The 19,932-nt window shown below is 35.8% G+C and overlaps 1 protein-coding gene across 5 annotated transcripts in view; it reads right to left on the bottom strand.

The window, feature by feature from the left end:
* Positions 1-19,932, bottom strand: part of fras1 (Fraser extracellular matrix complex subunit 1) — a 249,754-nt gene that overhangs the window by 132,505 nt on the left and 97,317 nt on the right. For 4 of the 5 annotated variants that reach the window (XM_005165335.5, XM_009301656.4, XM_021476261.2 and 1 more), the window contains exons 11-14: positions 19,095-19,130; positions 18,842-18,989; positions 12,844-12,990; positions 10,024-10,158 (exon numbers count right to left, since the gene is read on the bottom strand). In XM_005165335.5, coding sequence (XP_005165392.1) covers positions 10,024-10,158; positions 12,844-12,990; positions 18,842-18,989; positions 19,095-19,130 — 466 coding nt within the window. The remainder of the gene's footprint in view (positions 1-10,023; positions 10,159-12,843; positions 12,991-18,841; positions 18,990-19,094; positions 19,131-19,932) is intronic. The other variant, NM_001130840.1, reaches the window with a different exon arrangement.

Raw genomic sequence — 19,932 nt, 5'->3', positions numbered from 1 at the left:
ACCTTTTTCTATAATCACCCACTCAGATCTGTTCAAACAATATCATGCTTTATACAGCGATGATTATACACCAAACGCAAACCCTTGCTCATAATTATACCTGTATTTGTTTTCGAATGCAGCCGGCCATGAATTTCAAAGGCATTCAGAAAGGCTTGATTGGACTTTGGGTAAATATGCAGAGTTATTCCCTTAGTTTTTCCTATCTGTGTATTTGCTTGATGAAATAAGTGACCTAAATTTGGATAGCCTAGGCACAAGCTCAATCTCTCTTAGGCAAATTTACTGAACTGCTCTATATAAATTTATCTCAGGAGTCTGAAAATCTAATCAGTCTGCTATCTCTCCTTTAGACAAAAAAGAGAGCAAGAAACTGAGAGAGATGAAGAGAGGAAGATGAAGGAAAGGTTAAAAGCTGAGCACACCTTCAAAATCACCTAACTGTGAGACAAACATTTTTCTATGATCCTGTCAAGCAGCAAAATAAAGTGTATTATACTACATTTCTGAACAAAACCTGATGTCTGGCATTATTAAGTAACATTTTCTAGATTTGATGTTAGAAAGGTATTCATTTTTAAACTGTTTTAAGGTCAAAGTAAAGCATTTGTTATTGTTATTAAAAATGTGCATATAAATTCTATATACAATATTATATCTATTTTACTATTATGTTCTTTTGAACTTTCTGTTCCCTTAAAACGTCCTGAAAAAGGGGGTTTTAACATAAATCATCATCCAATAATCATGTAAGTTTTTACAGAGATAACAAATGTTTCTTGAGCTGCAGATCTGCATATTAAAATGATTTCTAAAGCATGCTGTGACACTGATGTTTTTGGATGCTAAAAATTCACCATCTTCACCGCACAGAAATAAATGACACGTTAAAATATATTCAAAGATGAAACAGTTGTTTCAAATTGCTATACCATTTCTCAATATTACAGTTCTTGCATAATTCAAGCTCATGTCCACAGCAAACCTTTAAAATGAGGAAAAATTATTCATGTCAAAGCATAAGTATGAGAAAACTGTGATGATTTCCTTTTTAAAAACCGAAAGCTTTATATCTACTGATTTATTTTATGTGATACATTTGTTTTACAAGAATTGTTACTCTATGTTGTTATTCTATATTAAAACAACTAGGGCCCTATTATACATCTGGCGCAAAAAGGCGCAAGACCTGTTTGGCGCGATTTGTTGTTACCTTTGTTACATTGTTACCTTTGTTGTGACCAGTGCAACCCTAATTTTCAGGTTTTGCGCCATGTTGTTTAAATAGCAAATCCATTTGCACCACTTTGTGGACTTATGGGTGTTCCGTTCTAAAAAGGAGGTGTGTTAAGGTGCATTGCTGGTGCGTTGAAAATTAAATAGACTGCGGGCGAGGCAGTGGCGCAGTAGGTAGTGCTGTCGCCTCACAGCAAGAAGGTCGCTGGGTCGAACCTTGGCTCAGTTGGTGTTTCTGTGTGGAGTTTGCATGTTCTCCCTGCCTTCGCATGGGTTTCCTCCGGGTGCTCCGGTTTCCCCCACAGTCCAAAGACATGCGGTACAGGTGAATTGGGTAGGCTAAATTGTCCGTAGTGTGTGTGAATGTGTGTGTGGATGTTTCCCAGAGATGGGTTGCGGCTAGAAGGGTATCCGCTGCATAAAAACTTGCTGGATAAGTTGGCGGTTCATTCCGCTGTGGCGACCCCGGATTAATAAAGGGACTAAGCCGACACAAAAATTAAATTAAATTAAATAGACCGCGCCGTTGAACAACTGAAAGCTGGTCTAAAGTTCAATACACAAATATATGAAAAAAATAATTAAAGGATTAAAATGTTACAAAAAATATTATTTTCTACATAAATATAAAAACCACTACCTCCATGCCTTCACATTTATTATAATACTATTATTATTAGCAGTATTTTTTATTATATGCATATTTATATTTGTTTCATAAAAACAAGTTTAGATGTGTTCATCTGTTGTTTTTTGGAGAATGTGTGTTTTTTGACCACACCTCATTATTACTGATCATTTATTTGTTTGCGGGAAATTAGAACTGAATTTAGAAATAGTTTTGAAACAAATCTTCGCACTTAACAAAAGAAATTAAATATGTAGGCTAATGGATGTCTTTAGTGGAGTGCGTACAACACTTCAGCTTACAGCGTACAGCTTCCTTATTTACAAAAGGAGTAAAGTAAAAAGTAAAAGTAAAGTAAAGAGAAAGTAAAGAGGCCGAATGGAGGAGGCTTGTTCTTTAACCTCATGCTGTAGATGGTCTGTTTAACTGTTTTCTGGCTAGTAAATGGTTCCGTTTTTCCATGTACAAAGTCCGCCTTGTAAATACCAAATGTGCCGTGGTGCAACACAACTAAAATATGCAGAGCCTATTTTTCCTATTTTTATTAAAATAGCAAAAGTGGATTCAGACACGATCTTAATGATTTTGCGCTATGCGCTATAGACTTTGCATTTAGATTATTACAATTAAAATAGAGCCCATAGTACACCACATTTCAAAAGAAGATTTAAAACATTATTTTCTCAGTTTCAATACAGACAATACATTTGTATTAAATATTTATATTAATTCATATAATTTTTTTTACACCCTACAACTAAAGCTGCCTCAGAAGGATGCAGACTTCAAAGACCTTTAAACTCTACACAGGCCGAATCGAGCATTTTGAAATAAGATGATCCAGCCTACAGAGGTAAGATCTCATCATCTAGCAACTGTAACAGCTGCTGTTAATAAGTGGTAAAAAAATTGTAATGGTTTTTTTTTTTAAAGTGATTTTAAAACTTATTTTAAGTGATCTGAAGGCAAAACAAGGCTTACAAAAGCTTTCCTTCGATACATACATGTACACATAAAAATGTAAACTGTCTGTAAAATACTTTTAAGTAAGACTGTATGTCATTTTCTTTTTGTTTTTCAACATGTGTTTAGATATTTAAGTAAAACAAAACCTAATTCATTTATTCCTGAGTTTTCTTTTAAAAAACGTCCAGCCGTTATCAGCACACAATGAGTTTTGGGATGTTCGAGGTCACAACGGATCCACCGGTTGTGTCTTTCATTACCTGGGAAAGGATTACAAATTTTTAGCCTGCATTTAAAGATCCTTCGATTTAAAAAAAAAAAAGCCCTTCATATGCATCTTTAAGAGGATGCAGCCTCTGAAATTAGTCCCAGCTAACATGTAATATTTTGTTTGCATTTGTTTTTTTATTCATGCTTTTATTCAGTCATTCATTCAATCATTTTCGGCTTAGTCCCGTTATTAATCTGGGGTTGCCACAACTGGATGGACTGCCAACTTATTCAGCATATGTTTTAGCGGATGCCCTTCCAGCAGCAACCCAGTACCAGGAAATATCCATACACTCTCATTCACACACATACACTATGGACAATGTAGCTTACGTAATTCACCAATACCACATGTCTTTGGACTTGTGGGGGAAACCAGAGCAACCGGAGGAAACCCACTCCAACATGGGGAGAACATGCAAACTCCACACAGAAACGCCAACTGACCCAGCCGAGAATCAAACCAGCGATCTTCTTGCAGTGAGGCAAGAAATACAATTTTATTCAATGTTCTATGCTATTGTAGGTGTACTTACTTTTGCACTATGATCTTAAATTATTTTGTTAGAATCATTCTAATTTTGCCTTTAGCACTGACTAATGTAATGTGAAACCAACAATCAAGTTTTTAGAAAGAATTCATTTAATTTATTTAGGGGAAAATGTCATGGTGTACTCCTTTATACTGGGCACTGTACAATGATAAACAGTTCACACATAACAGTTTCAGTACAATTTAAGTTGCAATGAACACCTGTGAATCTGTTAAAGCAGTCTCTAATTATGCTGTGCAGCAATGAGGTCACAAGACACCTTCTCACATTCTTTTTGTGAATCTAGTGCTCGGGATTAAAGCGGGAGTCTGGGCACGACGCCCGCTGTACAACATTCACGCTTCTACATGGCACCTCTCCACAAACTCTCACACAAACTGGCACCAAACTGGCCCAGAACCCTGAGAAGCTGGAATAGGACCAAATATTTTGACAGCCAACAACAAAGTGTGAACAAGAGACGTAGGTAACCATGTCTAGTGGGTTTGGAAAAGCTCTGTGTACGAGAAAAATTTGTGACAGCACACTTGGGAACGTCTGTCAGCAAAACTCTTTAAAGTTTTGCAAGAATTCTTGATAGGTGCTGATGTGAAAGTATACATTTCAAGATAGCTAAGTAGTGTCATGTACAATGAATATAGTAATGAAAGTGTTATATAAGATATAATAAACAAAACATGCAATTATAATGCCTTTGGAAATTAGAAAAAATAAAAAATGGCAGAGGGGTGCTATTTTGGGGGGTTGATTGTGTTTATGGGTTGCATTGTAACATGTTCATCATATATATATATATATATATATATATATATATATATATATATATATATATATATATATATATATATATATATATATATTTTTTTTTTTTTTTTTTTTTTCTCAATTATTCTACCTTTATTCTCACTGTTTCTCCTCCCTTTCCCTGAACCTCCTCCCTCAGAAATGCACAATAGGCTTTGATTGGTCAGTTGGTCATGAGTCTTCTAATTGACACACTGTGTAGTCATTTTAGAGGAAATATAATGCTTGTGAGGAAGGTTTATGTAAATTGTGTGTGGGTGATATGGCTAAAATAGGAGATTACAATGTTTGTCATGAACATCCCAATTCACATTTATTATCTTGATTGCTTGTGATATTGGTTTTACTATTTTAAAATTGTCTGAGCAGTACAGCCAAACTTATTTATTCATTTTCCTTGGGCTTAGTCCCTTTTACCAGGGGTCGCCACAGCGGAATGGAGCGCCAACTATTTTGGCAATATGTTTTTTTATGCAGCAGATGCCCTTCCAGCTGCAACCCAGTACTGGAAAAAACCCATACAGACACACCCACACACCCACACACACACACACACACACACACACACACACTTACACACACACTACAAGCTATTTTGCTTTACCTAATTCACTTATGGCACATGTCTTTGGACTATGGGGGAAATTGGAGCATCCAGAAGACACCCACACAAACACAGGGAGAACATAAACTTCCCATAGAAATGCCAACTGAGCCAGTCTGGACTTGAACCAGCAAACTTTTTGCTGTGAGGCTAACCACTGAGCCACTGTACCACCTACAGCCAAACAAATTTTCTTATTTTAAAAACAATTTCAGTAACAAAATAAATAATAAAAAGATTGGCAGACATTCAGGTCAAAATGGGCAAAGATTAATATCTTTATCATATATTTTTTAAATAATAAAGATAAAATAAAGAACAACGATTCACATTACAAACACATATACTATACAAATAAAATAAACAGCTGTTTATGTTTAAGGTACAGTAGGTGTATTTAGGAGCATTTAATAAACAAAAATAAAATAAATGGTTTGTTGTTTTACTAACATTAAAAGGAGAGTTGATCAAAAAAATAAATAAATAAATAAGTCATCATTTGCTCACTAAAAAGTTGTTTTAAACCTGAATGAGTTTTTTTTCTTATACTAAACATAAGATATTTTAAAAAATAATATGGTACTGGGAGGGCAACACAGTGGCCCCACAGCAAAAAGGTTGCTGGTTCGAGCCTGTTGGCGTTTCTGGGTCAGTTGGCGTTTCTGTGTAGAATTAGCATGTTCTCCTTGCATTTGCATGGGTTTCCTCTGGATGCTCCGGTTTCCCGCACAGTCCAAAGGCATGCGGTACAGGTGAATTGGGTATGCTAAATTTTCCGTAGTGTATGAGTGCGAAAAAATGTGTATGGATGTTTCCCAGAGATGGGTTGCAGCTTGAAGGGCATCCGCAGCATAAAACATATGCTGGATAAGTTGGCGGTTCATTCCCCTGTGGCGACCCCAAATTAATAAAGGGACTAAGCCAAAAAGTAAATGAATAAATGAATAGTACCGGGAAACCCAAAAGTTGCTGCTCCCCACTGACTTGCACAGTATTTTTTTTCTACTACAGATAGCAACTTTTTGGTCTCACATTCTTCAATATGTCTTCGTTTGCGTTCATTAAGTAATTAATACAGATCTGGGACATCATCAGAGTGAGGAAATATTGACTGAATACATTTTTTAGGTGATTTATCCCACAAAGGCAGCATGTTTATTCATTAATCAGCTGTCACTTTAAGATTGGTACTCTTTACTGATTACTTTCACTTTAGACACAATAACCAAATGTGATTATATGTATATCTCATGTGGTTTTGACAATTATAGAACAATAAGAAGTGGACTCAGAAAAAAAAGTGCATAGCAACACATGAATATAATGTTTAACCAGCAAGGCTTTAAAGCATATGACACTATTGTATTTTTTTTCTAATGAACAAGTGAGGTATCTCATGAGCATAACTCTACCACTGAGTTAATATTTGATGTAAATATATGTCGAGTTGTACATTATATTAAAAGAAAGGAGCCAGAATTACAACTGGTGCAAGCTACAGGATGATATATCTTTATAAGCAGATCATAGTGACATTTTAATCAGCTAAACTCAGGAAGAAGCTCATTTTAGTCCCCACAGTATCCATGTTTGTTGTGCGGTTGGCTTTAAAGGGATAGTTCATCCAAAAATGAAAATTCATTCATTCTACTCCCTCTCTAATGGTTCCATAACTTTATAACTTTACATTTTTTTGTTGAACTCAAAATAAGATGTTTTGAAAAAGGCTTTTTTTAATCTGTAACCATTGACTTCCATCAAAGATCTTATAGAATGACCAAGAGGTGACAGTGACACTCAATAGAACGTTACATTGCAACAGCAGCACCTATTGATTCCGCCATTTTGGAAAGAAAGTGATCGACTGTCCATTATATCTTATTGCTGTCGTGATGGCAAGCAGCTGCTTTGTTTTTAATTTATTTATCTAAAAAGTACATTAAAGCTGAGATACAACCTGAAAGATGACAAAACAACACTTACTATCACAATTTGCAGCACTTTTAACAGTTTATTTTACAGACTTATAATATGCTGTTGTTCTATCAGAGTTTTCATTCCAAAATGCGCGCCGCGCCATCTAATGGCAGTTTCACAAATTGCACTAGAGTGTCACCTCTTGGTGATTCCATGCTCTTTGCTTTCATTGACAAACACTATAGAAGTCGATGGCAGAAGGTTTTCAGAATTTTTCCAAAATAACTTGAAATAACTGTTTTGTGTTCAACAGAAAAAAAAAATTAAACAGGTTTGTGACAAGCGAAGATTGAGGAAATGAAGACAGAATTTTCAGTTTGGTTGAACTATCCCTTTCTGTAATATAAAATATCTACATTTGAACTGAACCTTGAGCATTGTACCATTTGCAGATGTTATAGGCTCAAACAGCAACATTATAAAGTAAAGTTAAAAAAGTGAAATCATAATCAAGGGCCACTTTGAGGATAAAGGAACATCTTAAGGCCTCCCACATGTATAGCTAACAAACAGTATTAACTTCAACATGTTTGCATTTGTACTCAGTCAGAATGTAAAACAAAACAACTTGACCAATTTAAAGCTATCCACATTCAGTCGCCCACTAAGACTCATTCTTGATAAATCCACCATAACATGCTCAATCTAAGCTGGATATTTGGTCTCCATCTTGTCTCTTGTAGAACAATACTGTCCAATCTGTGGGAGAGGCTTATTAAAGTGTGAAATTGAATGAGAGCGGGGACTGCAGTAATTGCCGTATAGTCTAGTGCTCCCAGTCACAGACCAGTTAGCAGGCCACTAATGCGTGATTCCCTCCAGATTGGATTGCTAGAGTCAGGAGGCTTGACAAGGCACCAGGTACACACGTCTTAAGGTTGATTCTTATGCAAGGAGTGAAAGCACTGCAGGTGCAATAATGCTCCATCTGGCTTTAATAGCAAAGGCCAAATTGACCTTTTAGAGTTACGCAAAATGTTGTACAACAGGAATTAAAAATCTAAATGTAATCTGTGGCACTTTTGGTTACCAGGGAAGTAAATGAAGCTTAATCTGAAAGAATTGATAAATGAGGAATTTAAACAGGTTTGTAATTCACTACAGAATCCACTTTGATAATGTGATGGTAGTCACAGCACAAAGGCTCCAGCAGATTCACCACAGCATATAGGGGGTGGCAGAGCCATTCGAAGAATGGGGATTATTAAGAGGCCATTTATATTGACCACAGAGAGTCAGAACTTTTGCCTTAATCTCTCATCCAAACAACAGTGCTTTTTTACATAGTTTTCCCATTTGCATACTGGGATCAACATAGACATCCACTATTAGTCTCACTAATTAACTAATAATTGGGCGTTATATATTGGGCGTTCACATCGGACATGCCTTGCATGAGTAAATCGTCCAATTTGTACATAATCAGATGGTTAAACACCATCAGTACTCAAGTACTCAATACTTTTTTGATGCACATTTAGCAGCAATTACAACCTCAAGTCTTTTTGAATATGATGCCACAAGCTTGGCACACCTGTGTTTGGGAATTTTCGCCCATTCCTCTTTGCAGTACCTCTCAAGATTTATCAGGTTGGATGGGAAGCAAAGGTGTACAGCCATATTTAGATCTCTCCAGAGATGTTTAATAGGATTTAGGTCTGGGCTCTGGCTGGGCCACTTAAGGTCATTCACCGAGTTGTTGTGAAACCACTCCATTGATATTTTGGCAGTGTGTTTTGGGTCATCCTCCTGCTGGTGTATGAACCATCACCCCAGTCTGTGGTCAAGAGCACTCTGAAGCAGGCATTGCTGTCTTCATCTTTCCCCCTATCCTGACTTGTCTTCCAGTTCCTGCAGCTGAAAAACATCCCTACAGCATGATGCTTCCAACACCAATGCCTCATCAGACCAGAGAACTTTGTTTCAGTAGGTCTGAGAGTCCTTCCTTTTGGCAAATTCCAGGTGGGGAGCAGCTTCCGTTTGGCCACTCAAACAATACAGGTCTGATTAGTAGATTGCTGCACAGATAGTTGTCCTTCTGTAAGGTTCTCCTCTCTTCACAGAAGAGCTCAGACATAGTAACCATCGGGTTATTGATCACCTCCCTGACTAAGGACTTTCTCCCCCAATCACTCAGCTTAGATGGCCGGCCAGCTCTAGGAAGAGTCATGGTGGTTCCAAACATCTTCCAATTACAGATGATGGAGGCCAGTGTGGTTATTGGAACTTTCAGAGCAGCAGAAATGTTTCTGTAACCTTCTCCGGTCTTGTGCCTCGTGACAACCCTGTCTCTGAGGTCTACATACAATTCCTTTGTCTTCATGCTTGGTTTGTGCTTTGGCATGCACTGTCAACCCCAGGACCTTGTGTAGACAGATGTATGCCTTTTCAAATCATGTCCAATCAACTGAATTTACCACAGGTGATCTCCAATTAAGCTGCTGAAACATTTCAACAATGATCAGTGGAAACAGAATGTACCTGAGCTCAATGTAGAGCTTCACGGCAAAGGCTGTGAATACTTATGTACATGTGTTTTTTTAGTTTTTTTTTTATTTTTAATAAATTTGCAACAATTTCAAAAACTTTTTTTCACATTGTCATTATGGGGTATTGTGTGTGGAACTGTGAGGAAATAAATGAATTTAATCCATTTTGGAATAAGGCTGTAAAATAAAAAGCACTATGAATATTTTCCGGATGCACTGTACAGTATATACTTGCCATAGAAGATTTTATATTTGTACGACAGACATTACAGATTTTGGCGCAACATTTATTTATAGTAGCTCCACAAAAACATTGAAACCATGTTGTCAAAGCATTACTGCCATCTTTTCTGTTCAGCTACCTACTGTCACAACACTGTAGATGCACTTTCTTTAACACTGGTATGTAAACAACAACAAAGCAGCAGAAGTAAACAGCATCACAGAAAGTCAAGACAATAAAAGGGAATGAAGTGTAAACAGCAGTTGACTTACTGAGGCAGTGTGTGTGGGCCTGAAACAGACCTCTCTCACAGGTGGCCACACACTGCCTGCCACTGAGCAGAAACGACCCACCGCACGCTGTGCATTCAAAGTCATTCTCACAGGTGGCACATGACGGCTGGCAGGCTGGCAGAAAAACAGAAACACAAGGGTGATACGGGTTGGGGGGATACAGTTTGTGACTGTAATACTAAAATAATATGAAAAAGCAGAACACAAAAACATGAAATCATGTGTAAGAGTTCAAGGCGAAACATGCGCCTGTCAATTTGACATTTTTGGGCTTTTTGCAAATGATTTAAATTGAAAGAAAGCTTTCAAAATACTCTTCTGTTGCTCTTTATCAATTTGTTTGTGTAGATTTCAATTACAGAGCATATTTCAAAGGCTGTTTTCTCATAATGATTGTTTTCTCTTACACTGAACTTTAAATCTCTTCAAAAGCATTTAAATACACCAAACTTCACGGTTTTAGTCATATCTGTGTTCTGAATGATTGTTCACACATAATTTGCCTGATTGTATACAACCTTTCATCCTACAACAAATGTTGATTGTCAATGTTTTTTGTTCTGTCTGTTAGCATTATGAAGAGATAAAATAAAATTCCACCCAAAATATGACTTATTTTAATGTAAAAAAAATAACCTGAATTCATACAAGGTTCAGATTTCTGTGCTAGAAATATATGCAAATTAGCCAATTATTTGTATATTAATTTCACCATTTGCAGTATTTTGCCATAAAAGTAACTATAAGAAATTTGTCCAATTATGCTAAGATAAATGTGCAAATGTATTATTTTTCTGTCTGTTTGTTATAAAAAGAGATTCCAAAAAAAATAAATAAACAGTGACACCTTAATATGTCTAAAATAAATTAGTTTAAACAAGATCCTGAAATCAAGCAATGCTCATGTTTTCAGATTTAGAACCACAATTCTTATTTTTAACACTATTCCATCTGCAGTATCTTGACCTAAATAACTGACTATAAGAAATTGGTTCAATGATGCTGCAGCCAGCTAAAGTATAAGGGGGGAATTCCAGTGTAGGATCCTAGGTCTGTGTTTTGACTTGTTGAAATCGCTGTGACAAACATTACTCATATGCATGTATATGCACATCCACATATAGAGCGAGAATAAACACTGACACATATGCCAACAAAGCTATAGGATTAGCTATTTAAGGACTTAACCCAAAGCAGAGGGCGTTTTGAGGATTTCAAATACCATGGTGTAAAAATTAAGTGTCTAGTAGAAAAAAGGAATGAGGAGGATAAAGTGAATGGCAGTTCATTCAAGAACACATGCGTGGGCTGCAGAAGTACAACTGCAAAATACATTTAAAAAAATAAATAAAAAAGTTTGTTTATATCTGCACAAACTATGCCCTGTGAGAAAAAGAAAACACTAAAGACTGCATCTGTTCATTCATAAATGGTGAAGTGGCTGTGAATCCTTTAGACAGTGACTACATTTACATTTACATCAGTAATTGAATTATTTGCCTTAATCTGAACAAGACAATAATATGATGGTGTTTACATGAGTTGCTTTTTACATGCTCCTTTCATGATTCCGTTTTACAAGTTATAGCACATAGATAGATTAATGTTATTGCGTAAGCACGCTATCCACATTACCTCCGGAATTTCATGTGATTTGGGGAGTTTTTTCATTTGTCAAACGTGACTGCAGTTTGGAGCTTTCACTTTCATTCAGAAACATTTCACGCATGTCCCCGTGACAAATGAGATAATAGATGCGAGTATGAACTGCTGGAAAAAAAAACCTTCACATTTCGCGGTGTACAGCCTCATGTGTATAAACTATCCTGTCGCAAAATTTGGTGAAAATCCTACACAATGGTGGTACACTAGTTTGATTAAGGTGTTTACTGTACTTCATGAATGCGTCTAAAACTGGCCTACTTCACATGTATTAATTCAATTTCTGTTTAGTCCGATTATAACCTTAATCGCATTAAATTAAGCAAAAATCACTGTTTAAATGGTAGACTCTAATCAGAATATTGTCTTGATCACATTAAAATCGGATTATTGGTGTCTATGTGAACGTACTCATTGATCAAATCTGGAAATTAGCCAGTGAACAGCTAGCACTATCTACACGCAAATTGCAAATATGTGAATAATAATGCATATGATAAACATAGACAGGTACATAACATAAACATAAACAGTTTTTAGTTTGAAGAATTTCAGTTCAAAATAAAATAGAAGATACTATTTGCAATCTGACTTCCGTATTTAGAGGCTACGCTAACATGACTTAATGAATGAATGAATGAATGAATATGCTACAGACAAAAACATTTGTATGCATTTGTGGATTTAGAGGCTTTGATCAGATGATTTCATTAAAAAAAATACATAAATGCAGGTTAACTACGTATATGCTTGACCGATTTACTGTCCAATGTATACTCAACACCTTTCTGACTTCGACTATAACGTAATAATGTGAACATTTTGTAAAGATGCTTTGGAATGACAAATAAATTGGCCTTTTTAGGCTTAAAAACAAGCGTTTGTTCAGCCCAATGGAAAGAAAATATCCAATGGTCTATGGTCATACTTTATCTTTTAGTATTAATTTGTGTCTATAGATTTGAATTACAAAACTTATTTTTTATGATGTTTTTTTTTTAAATGTGTATTTTTCGTGCGTGAGCTCTAATTCTCCACTTAAATAAACCACAAGTTGAACAACAATTTATTAAACAAAATGGAGCAAGGGTTGCAGGAGTACACCTGCAAAATACAAAAAGAAAAGTGTGTCTCTACCTGCACAAACCTTGCCCTGAGCGAAAAAGCCTTGAGGACAGGCCTGCAGACAGCGTCCGTTCATTAGCAGGGCAGAAGGGTCTCGACAGCTGGCACAGTGATCCGGTGTGCCAGAGCATGTCAGACAGTCCTCGTGGCACTTTACTTCTGCAGACACACACACACACACACATTGTAAACTCCTCTGAGGACACATCAAGCAACTGTTTACAAACACTCATTTCGACTAATTACCATCATTCACAGACTTCGCCAATCATTATCATCAGCTCTGCTCTAATGCGAAAGAATCAACTGACTCGCAGCTGTGATAATAAATTTGTGTTTTACTAAAGCATCGCACAAAACCAAATGTCAAAAATGACTTAATTCACCTATTAAAATTAGGAATACAATATTTATTGTGAATACTTTGATTCATTTTGCCAATTAAGAAAGTGTTTTAGGCAATTAGAGAATACTGAACAGCTAATAACCTGTTAAAAGTGCAACTATTTGTTTTATCAAATGTTGTTTGAGTGTTAAAATTGTGTTTTGTGGATTGTCTGGAAATGCATTGCATTAATTATTTATTATCAACCATGTACACATTGTTTTTATGGTTACATTTACTTAATAAAATTAGCACTGCTATTGTAAAGTATTATAATTTTAAACTTCTAATTTACATGCTTACATTCATGCTCTTAGCTAGTGTTATATAAAACAGTTGTGCTGTAAAATATTTTTTGCATCATATATTTTTTGCTGACTCTCTCTTTGTTTTGCTTAAAATTTTGTTTTATTTTGAATAAAATGTATCAAGGTTTGGTATGAAAAACTAATAATCAACCTTTTTTTAAACACCAAAAGAAAATTTTTAAAAATAACATTTAATTTTTTTTAAACAGAAATCCTATGTAACATAACAAATATCATTCATTTATTTGTGTTTGATATATGCCTACTGTCAACATGATTTCTTCAATAATTTTTCATATCCACTGCTTGCTTGACATGATTATAAGTTCATCCATAGTGATGCAAATGAACCACTCTATCTCCCACCCAGCCATTGATACTAATAAGGCACTCATAGCATCTCCACATGGTCCAAATGAAACTCACGCCTCTAACTATAGTCCTCTTTGGCACCACTCTTTGGCACAAGCATTAATTACAGTCTCTAATGAGCTGGTAAAGCCCTTGCTAAGAACTTTGGGCTGCAGGTGTTTGGCTTCATCCATAAGGCATAGAAATAGGGCAGCGTAGCACACAAAAAGGTGCACTGTTGACTATCTGATGGTCATTCACAAGTTCTGGACCTGAGCACAAGCCTAGATTCAAATCCGTAATAAGAAAATGAAAGCCCTAAGTCTTTATTATTTCCTGACATCCTCCCATAAATCACTTTTAATTAAATACTTTGGTGTGCGAATCGATAACTCTTGGTGAAAAACTATCCTGCCCTCCGTTTTCCAGTCGAAGTAAGCATTTTTTACTGCTTTGACCTTTGAGACTTCCTATCGATTTGAAAAATCTACTTGTTTTGAGTGCAAATGTATTATAACAAGGTCGCTAGCTAGTAAATCCCTCTGAATCGCAGCATTTCTCACAGTAGCACTGCAAGTCATTACGCCTCCGACAAAGTATCTGATAAAACAGTGATGCTGCGCTCCTTCTGTTCCGCACAACAGGCAGTCAAGTTAACAAATGGTGAAGTGGCTGTGAATGCATTCACACTGCCTTCGCCGTATTGATCAAATCTGGACATTAACCAGCTAACACGCTATAGCAACACTCAAGCTGCTACTTACCATATGTGATTAATAATGCTTTTTATAAACATAGAAGGTGTGTGTGCGTGTGTGTTAGGGCTAAGTCAATGACAACGATACACACTCACCGGCCATTTAATTAGATACAACTGCTCATTAATGCAAATTTCTAATCAGCCAATCCCATGGCAGCAACTAAATGCATTCAGGCATGTAGACATGGCCAAGACGATCTGCTGCAGCTCAAGCCGAGCATTAGAATGTGAAAGAAAGGTGATTTGCAGTAAGTGACTTTGAACGTGGCATGGTTGTTGGTGCCAGATGGGCTGGTCTCAGTATTTCAGAAACTGCTGATCTACTGACATTTTCACGCACAACCATCTCTGGGGTTTAAAGAGGATGGTCTGAAAAAGATCAAATTAACAGTGAGCGGCAGTTCTGTGGGCGCAAATGTCTTGCTGATGCCAGAGGTCAGATGAGAATGGCCAGACTGGTTCCAGCTGACAGAAAGGCAACAGTAACTCAAATAACACTTGTTACAACTGAGGTATGCAGAAGAGCATCTCTGAACCCACAACACTTCGAACCTTGAGGCGGATGACCTACAGCAGCAGAAGACCATATTGGGTGCCACTACTCTAAGTTAAAAAACAGGAAACTGAGGCTACAATTCGCACAGGCTCACCAAAATTGGACAATAGAAGATTGGAAAAACGTTGCCTGGTCTGATGAGTCTTGATTTCTGCTGCAACATTCGGATGATAGGGTCAGAATTTGGCGTCAACAACCTGAAAGCATGGATCCATCCTGCCTTGTAACAACGGTTCAGGCTGGTGGTGGTGTCAATAGAGCCTGGCTGCAGATTTGCACCTGCACCTCCAGGCTTGCACGCTCAGGCAACCGCACTTCCTCTGCAAGTGACGTCATTTACAATCGCCACCGGGGTGAAAGTCCTTCAGTAATTTAACTTTAGGGTGTATCTGAGGCGTAAAATACTCAGAAATAACGGATTTCATTAAGATCGTTAAAACAAACTTCTTATGTGTCACCCTTACTCAAGTGCCTTCTTTTCTAAGCGTTTCACTGTGGTTTCTGGCAACATATGGCAACGGGCGCCACAGTTGCTATAGTTACGTAAACAGATCGTAACGAACCACGAATGCTTGCCTTACAACAGCTCTGCAGTAATGTTACACATCATCTGAGTCGCTTTTTTTCCGAGTTGAGACGTTCCCTTATCGAGTCGATCTCAACATGTTTAGAGGACCTATAAAACTGGGCTAGGATCATGTAAAGACTCCTGCACAGACGTGCTAACTTATCAAGAATAGTTATAAAGAATAGTTTCATCGTTCAAGAATCATTGCTGTAAGTCCATAATGCATATCTGTTAGTTGTAATACTGCAACTCTTTGAAATGTTTAAAATAAAAACTAAAATTCAAATTTGCCTGGTGTTTTTTATTCATAACTGTGGAAGAATACCTTGTGTGTATAAGAAGACTGGATTCTTGAACATGAAAATGAGTTCACTGTACTCAAATGGCCCCCACAGTCACCAGATCTCAATCCAATAGAGCATCTTTGGCATGTGGTGGAACAAGAGATTTACACCATGGATGTGCGACTGACAAATCTGCAACAACTGCGTGATGCTATCATGTTAAAATGGACTAAAATCTCTCAGAAATATTTCCAGTACCTTGTTGAATCTATGCAATGATAGTTTAAGGCAGTTCTGAAGGATAAAAGGGGTCAAATTCGGTACTAGTAAGGTATACCTTATAAAGTTGCTATTGAGTGTAAATTTGAGTGTACATTTTCTATATATATATATATACACACACACACTGATCACATGACTATTTCTTTTTTTTACAACTTAAAGTATATACTTAAGTCATTAATTTTTGATAAATTCAGTTCATTTAAAACTAGCAAATGTTTAATAGTAGAAATAGATAATAAATATTAATAAAATATAAAACAATTTTCAAAAACCAATGATTGCACATCAGGCATAAAATATTGCAAAAAATGCCAAATTACAATTATTTAATAACTTTTTTACCAAGCTGTAATTTACATATATGCCTGCATTCCCATAGATGCTTGTAAGATTACGAAAAGAAATATAAATAATGAATATTACCATAACCAGTGTATTGGTATATTTCAACATCACAAAATAAATTATATATATATATATATATATATCAAAATAAACAAGGATAATATAAAACAATTGACTTTTTATTATGTTCATACATTACATTTTGTCATTTTGCACAGCCCTAGTGTGTGTGTGTGTGTGTGTGTGTGTTTGTGACACACATGTATCAGGAAACAAAGTTGTATGGGAATAACACAGACATTACAAGGAAAATGTGACGTATTAAACAGAATGAGTTTTTTTTTCTTTCTCTGTTTTTTGAGAAAGTAAATATTAACAAGATTTCCTGTAAGGGTTAGTTGTAGGGTTGTTGTAGGGTGTTAGAATGTACAGTTTGTACAGTATAAAAAGCTTTTTGCCGATGGAATGTCCCTACAATTCACAAAAAACAAACCTGTGTTTATGTGCTTGTGTTTTGTTTTTAATTCTTGTCCAAAGCTTATAAGACATTATACTATTTGAGTGCTGTATTTAGAAGCCACATTATCATAATCTCATAAGCATAAACACAGAGATGCCAAGCGGTCAACCCACACACTTATAGATGCCCAATTTCTCTTTTCGCTTCATATAAACAAACTGTTTATCTATATAGGCAGGCAAAATGTAAACATAAACATTTTTTCTTTTCTAAGAGAAAGAGAGTAAGATGTATGTTTCTTCTCAGAGCCTCTCTTGGAGTCACTGGGGAAATTTAGTAGATACAGCGGATCTGAGTCTCATGGGTGCTGCAGAGCTAAAGAACCGTGTTATCTAACCAGAACATAATCTAATACTATAACTCTCAGCCCTCTTCCACTGAGATCAACTGGGTTTTGTCTTTATGGTCAAGGAATTGTTCCTCAGAGGCTGATAAAGAAAGATTTTCAGGGAAATACATTTTTTAAACCATATAATAATGAGGTAGAGTAATTTAATGATCTTTTTCATCTTTTACAAAAGCAACTGCTAGATGATTAAATGTATTTTGATGTAAATAAGTTAAACTTTCTTGTGTAAATTTTAAGTATTATTTTTCTGACTGATTTTATTGGAGCAAAATACATTGCACTTCTTCAGTTAAACACAAGGATGTTGAAAACTGGCAGGTATTACATTTATGTTTACATTTAATCATATAGCAGATGCTTTTATCCATAGTGACTTACCAGTGAGGATAAAAGAAGCACTTCAAATCATCAGAGTTATAGAATATAAATAATTGACAAGACTAAATATTTCATTCTAATTAAATTAAATTAAATTAAATTAAATTAAATTAAATTAAATTAAATTAAATTAAATTAAATTAAATTTTAGAACCGACAGAGTATGAGTAAATGTGAGTTAATTTATATTTCGGCATGAATCATTCCTTTAAAGTTTCTCAAGGTGAACGTATACCTTGGCTCTATGGGTCAAACATCAAAAAAATAAGGTGAAGAATCTGGGTGTGATTCTGGATTTGAATTTCAGTAGTCATATCAATGCAGTAACTAAATCAGCTTCCAATCATCTCAAAAACATAGCAAGAATGAGATGCTTTGTTTCCAGTGAAGACATAGAGAAACTTGTTCATGCTTTTATCACCAGTAGAGTAGATTACTGTAATGGACCCCTTACTGACCTTCCCAAAAAGTGAGACAGACAGTTACAGCTCATTCAAAATGCTGCTGCAGGAATTCTGGCCCAAACCAGAAAATCAGAGCACATCACAACTGTCCTCAGGCCTTTACACTGGCTCCCAGTTACATTCAGAATAGATTTTAAAGTATTATTACTTATCTATAAATCACTAAATGGCCCAGCACCTCAACATATATGCTCACTGAATACAAACCTAACAGATCACTCAGATCATTTCTTTTATTATCTGTTTTAGCACATGTTAATCTGCTTTTATCTGCTTTTAATAGTTTTTGACACTTTTATTTTCTTGTATACCTATCTTCTTTAATCCTGTTGATGTAAAGCACTTTAAATTACTAGTGTGTATGAAATGTGCTATACAAATAAACTTGCCTTGCCTAAATATGGTAGCTTCTTACATCATTGCTGTTAGGCACAAACATGGATGCAGGTCTCCTCACCTGGATTGCAGTCGGGACAGCACTGCTCCCGGTGAGGTATAGTTAGTGTTCCCAGTGGACAGGTGGGACAGGAGTGCTGGTAGCAGGTCACGTGACCCTCTTGACACTGGCACTCTCGACACAACCCTTCTCTGACAATCTCTAGATTCTGAGAACGACGAAAGACAAAAACACAAACACACAATTTATCTTAGACAAAAATCTGATTTAACAGAGTCTATTGATCTTGCAAACCATGTTTATGTTTACTTACAGAGAGACGTCTAAAACTCTTGATGGCTTTCTGCCCCTAAATGGACAAAGACAGTCAGACTGATTGATTGTGGTATTGATTTTGCATGGCGCTCTTCATCACTATCAAAAGCACTACAGTTCAAAGGCTTGTGTTGAGTTTCTTATGAAACTATTATTGATTAATTTAATCAACAAAGACACATTTAATTAATCAAAAGTGACATGATACATTATAAAATTGTTTTATATTTAAAAATAATTGTATGTATACATAATATATATATATATATATATATATATATATATATATATATATATATATATATATATATATATATATATATATATGTGTATATATATAATACACACACACACACACACACACACACACACACACACACACACACACACACACACACACACATATATATATATATATATATATATATATATATGTGTGTGTGTGTGTGTGTATACACACATATATATATATATATATATATATATATATATATATATATATATATGTGTGTGTGTGTGTGTATACACACACACACACACACACGCACACACACACACACACACTTATACAATAGTTTGAAATAATCATGTGTATAAAAGAGAAAATCAAGCACAAGTCTCAGAACCCTTTTGTAAGAGGAACTATTTTCTTCCAACATTCATTCACATCTGCAGCTGATGTCCGAACAGCAGAAGCCATTGCTCATTCACTAACATCACTTTAGAGCTAGTGTTTGAATGATTCTCTAGCGTAATGTCTAAAGGCCCACACAGAATCTGCGTGAACAGAAATCTGCAGATTTTCGCAGATCATTAAGTCTATCTATTGACTTGTG

This window comes from Danio rerio, chromosome 5 (assembly GCF_049306965.1).
Source record: "Danio rerio strain Tuebingen ecotype United States chromosome 5, GRCz12tu, whole genome shotgun sequence".
NCBI classification, from domain to species: Eukaryota; Metazoa; Chordata; class Actinopteri; order Cypriniformes; family Danionidae; genus Danio; species Danio rerio.
The sequence above is the reverse complement of the archived record's forward strand: the minus strand, read 5'-3'. Positions and strand labels throughout refer to the sequence as shown.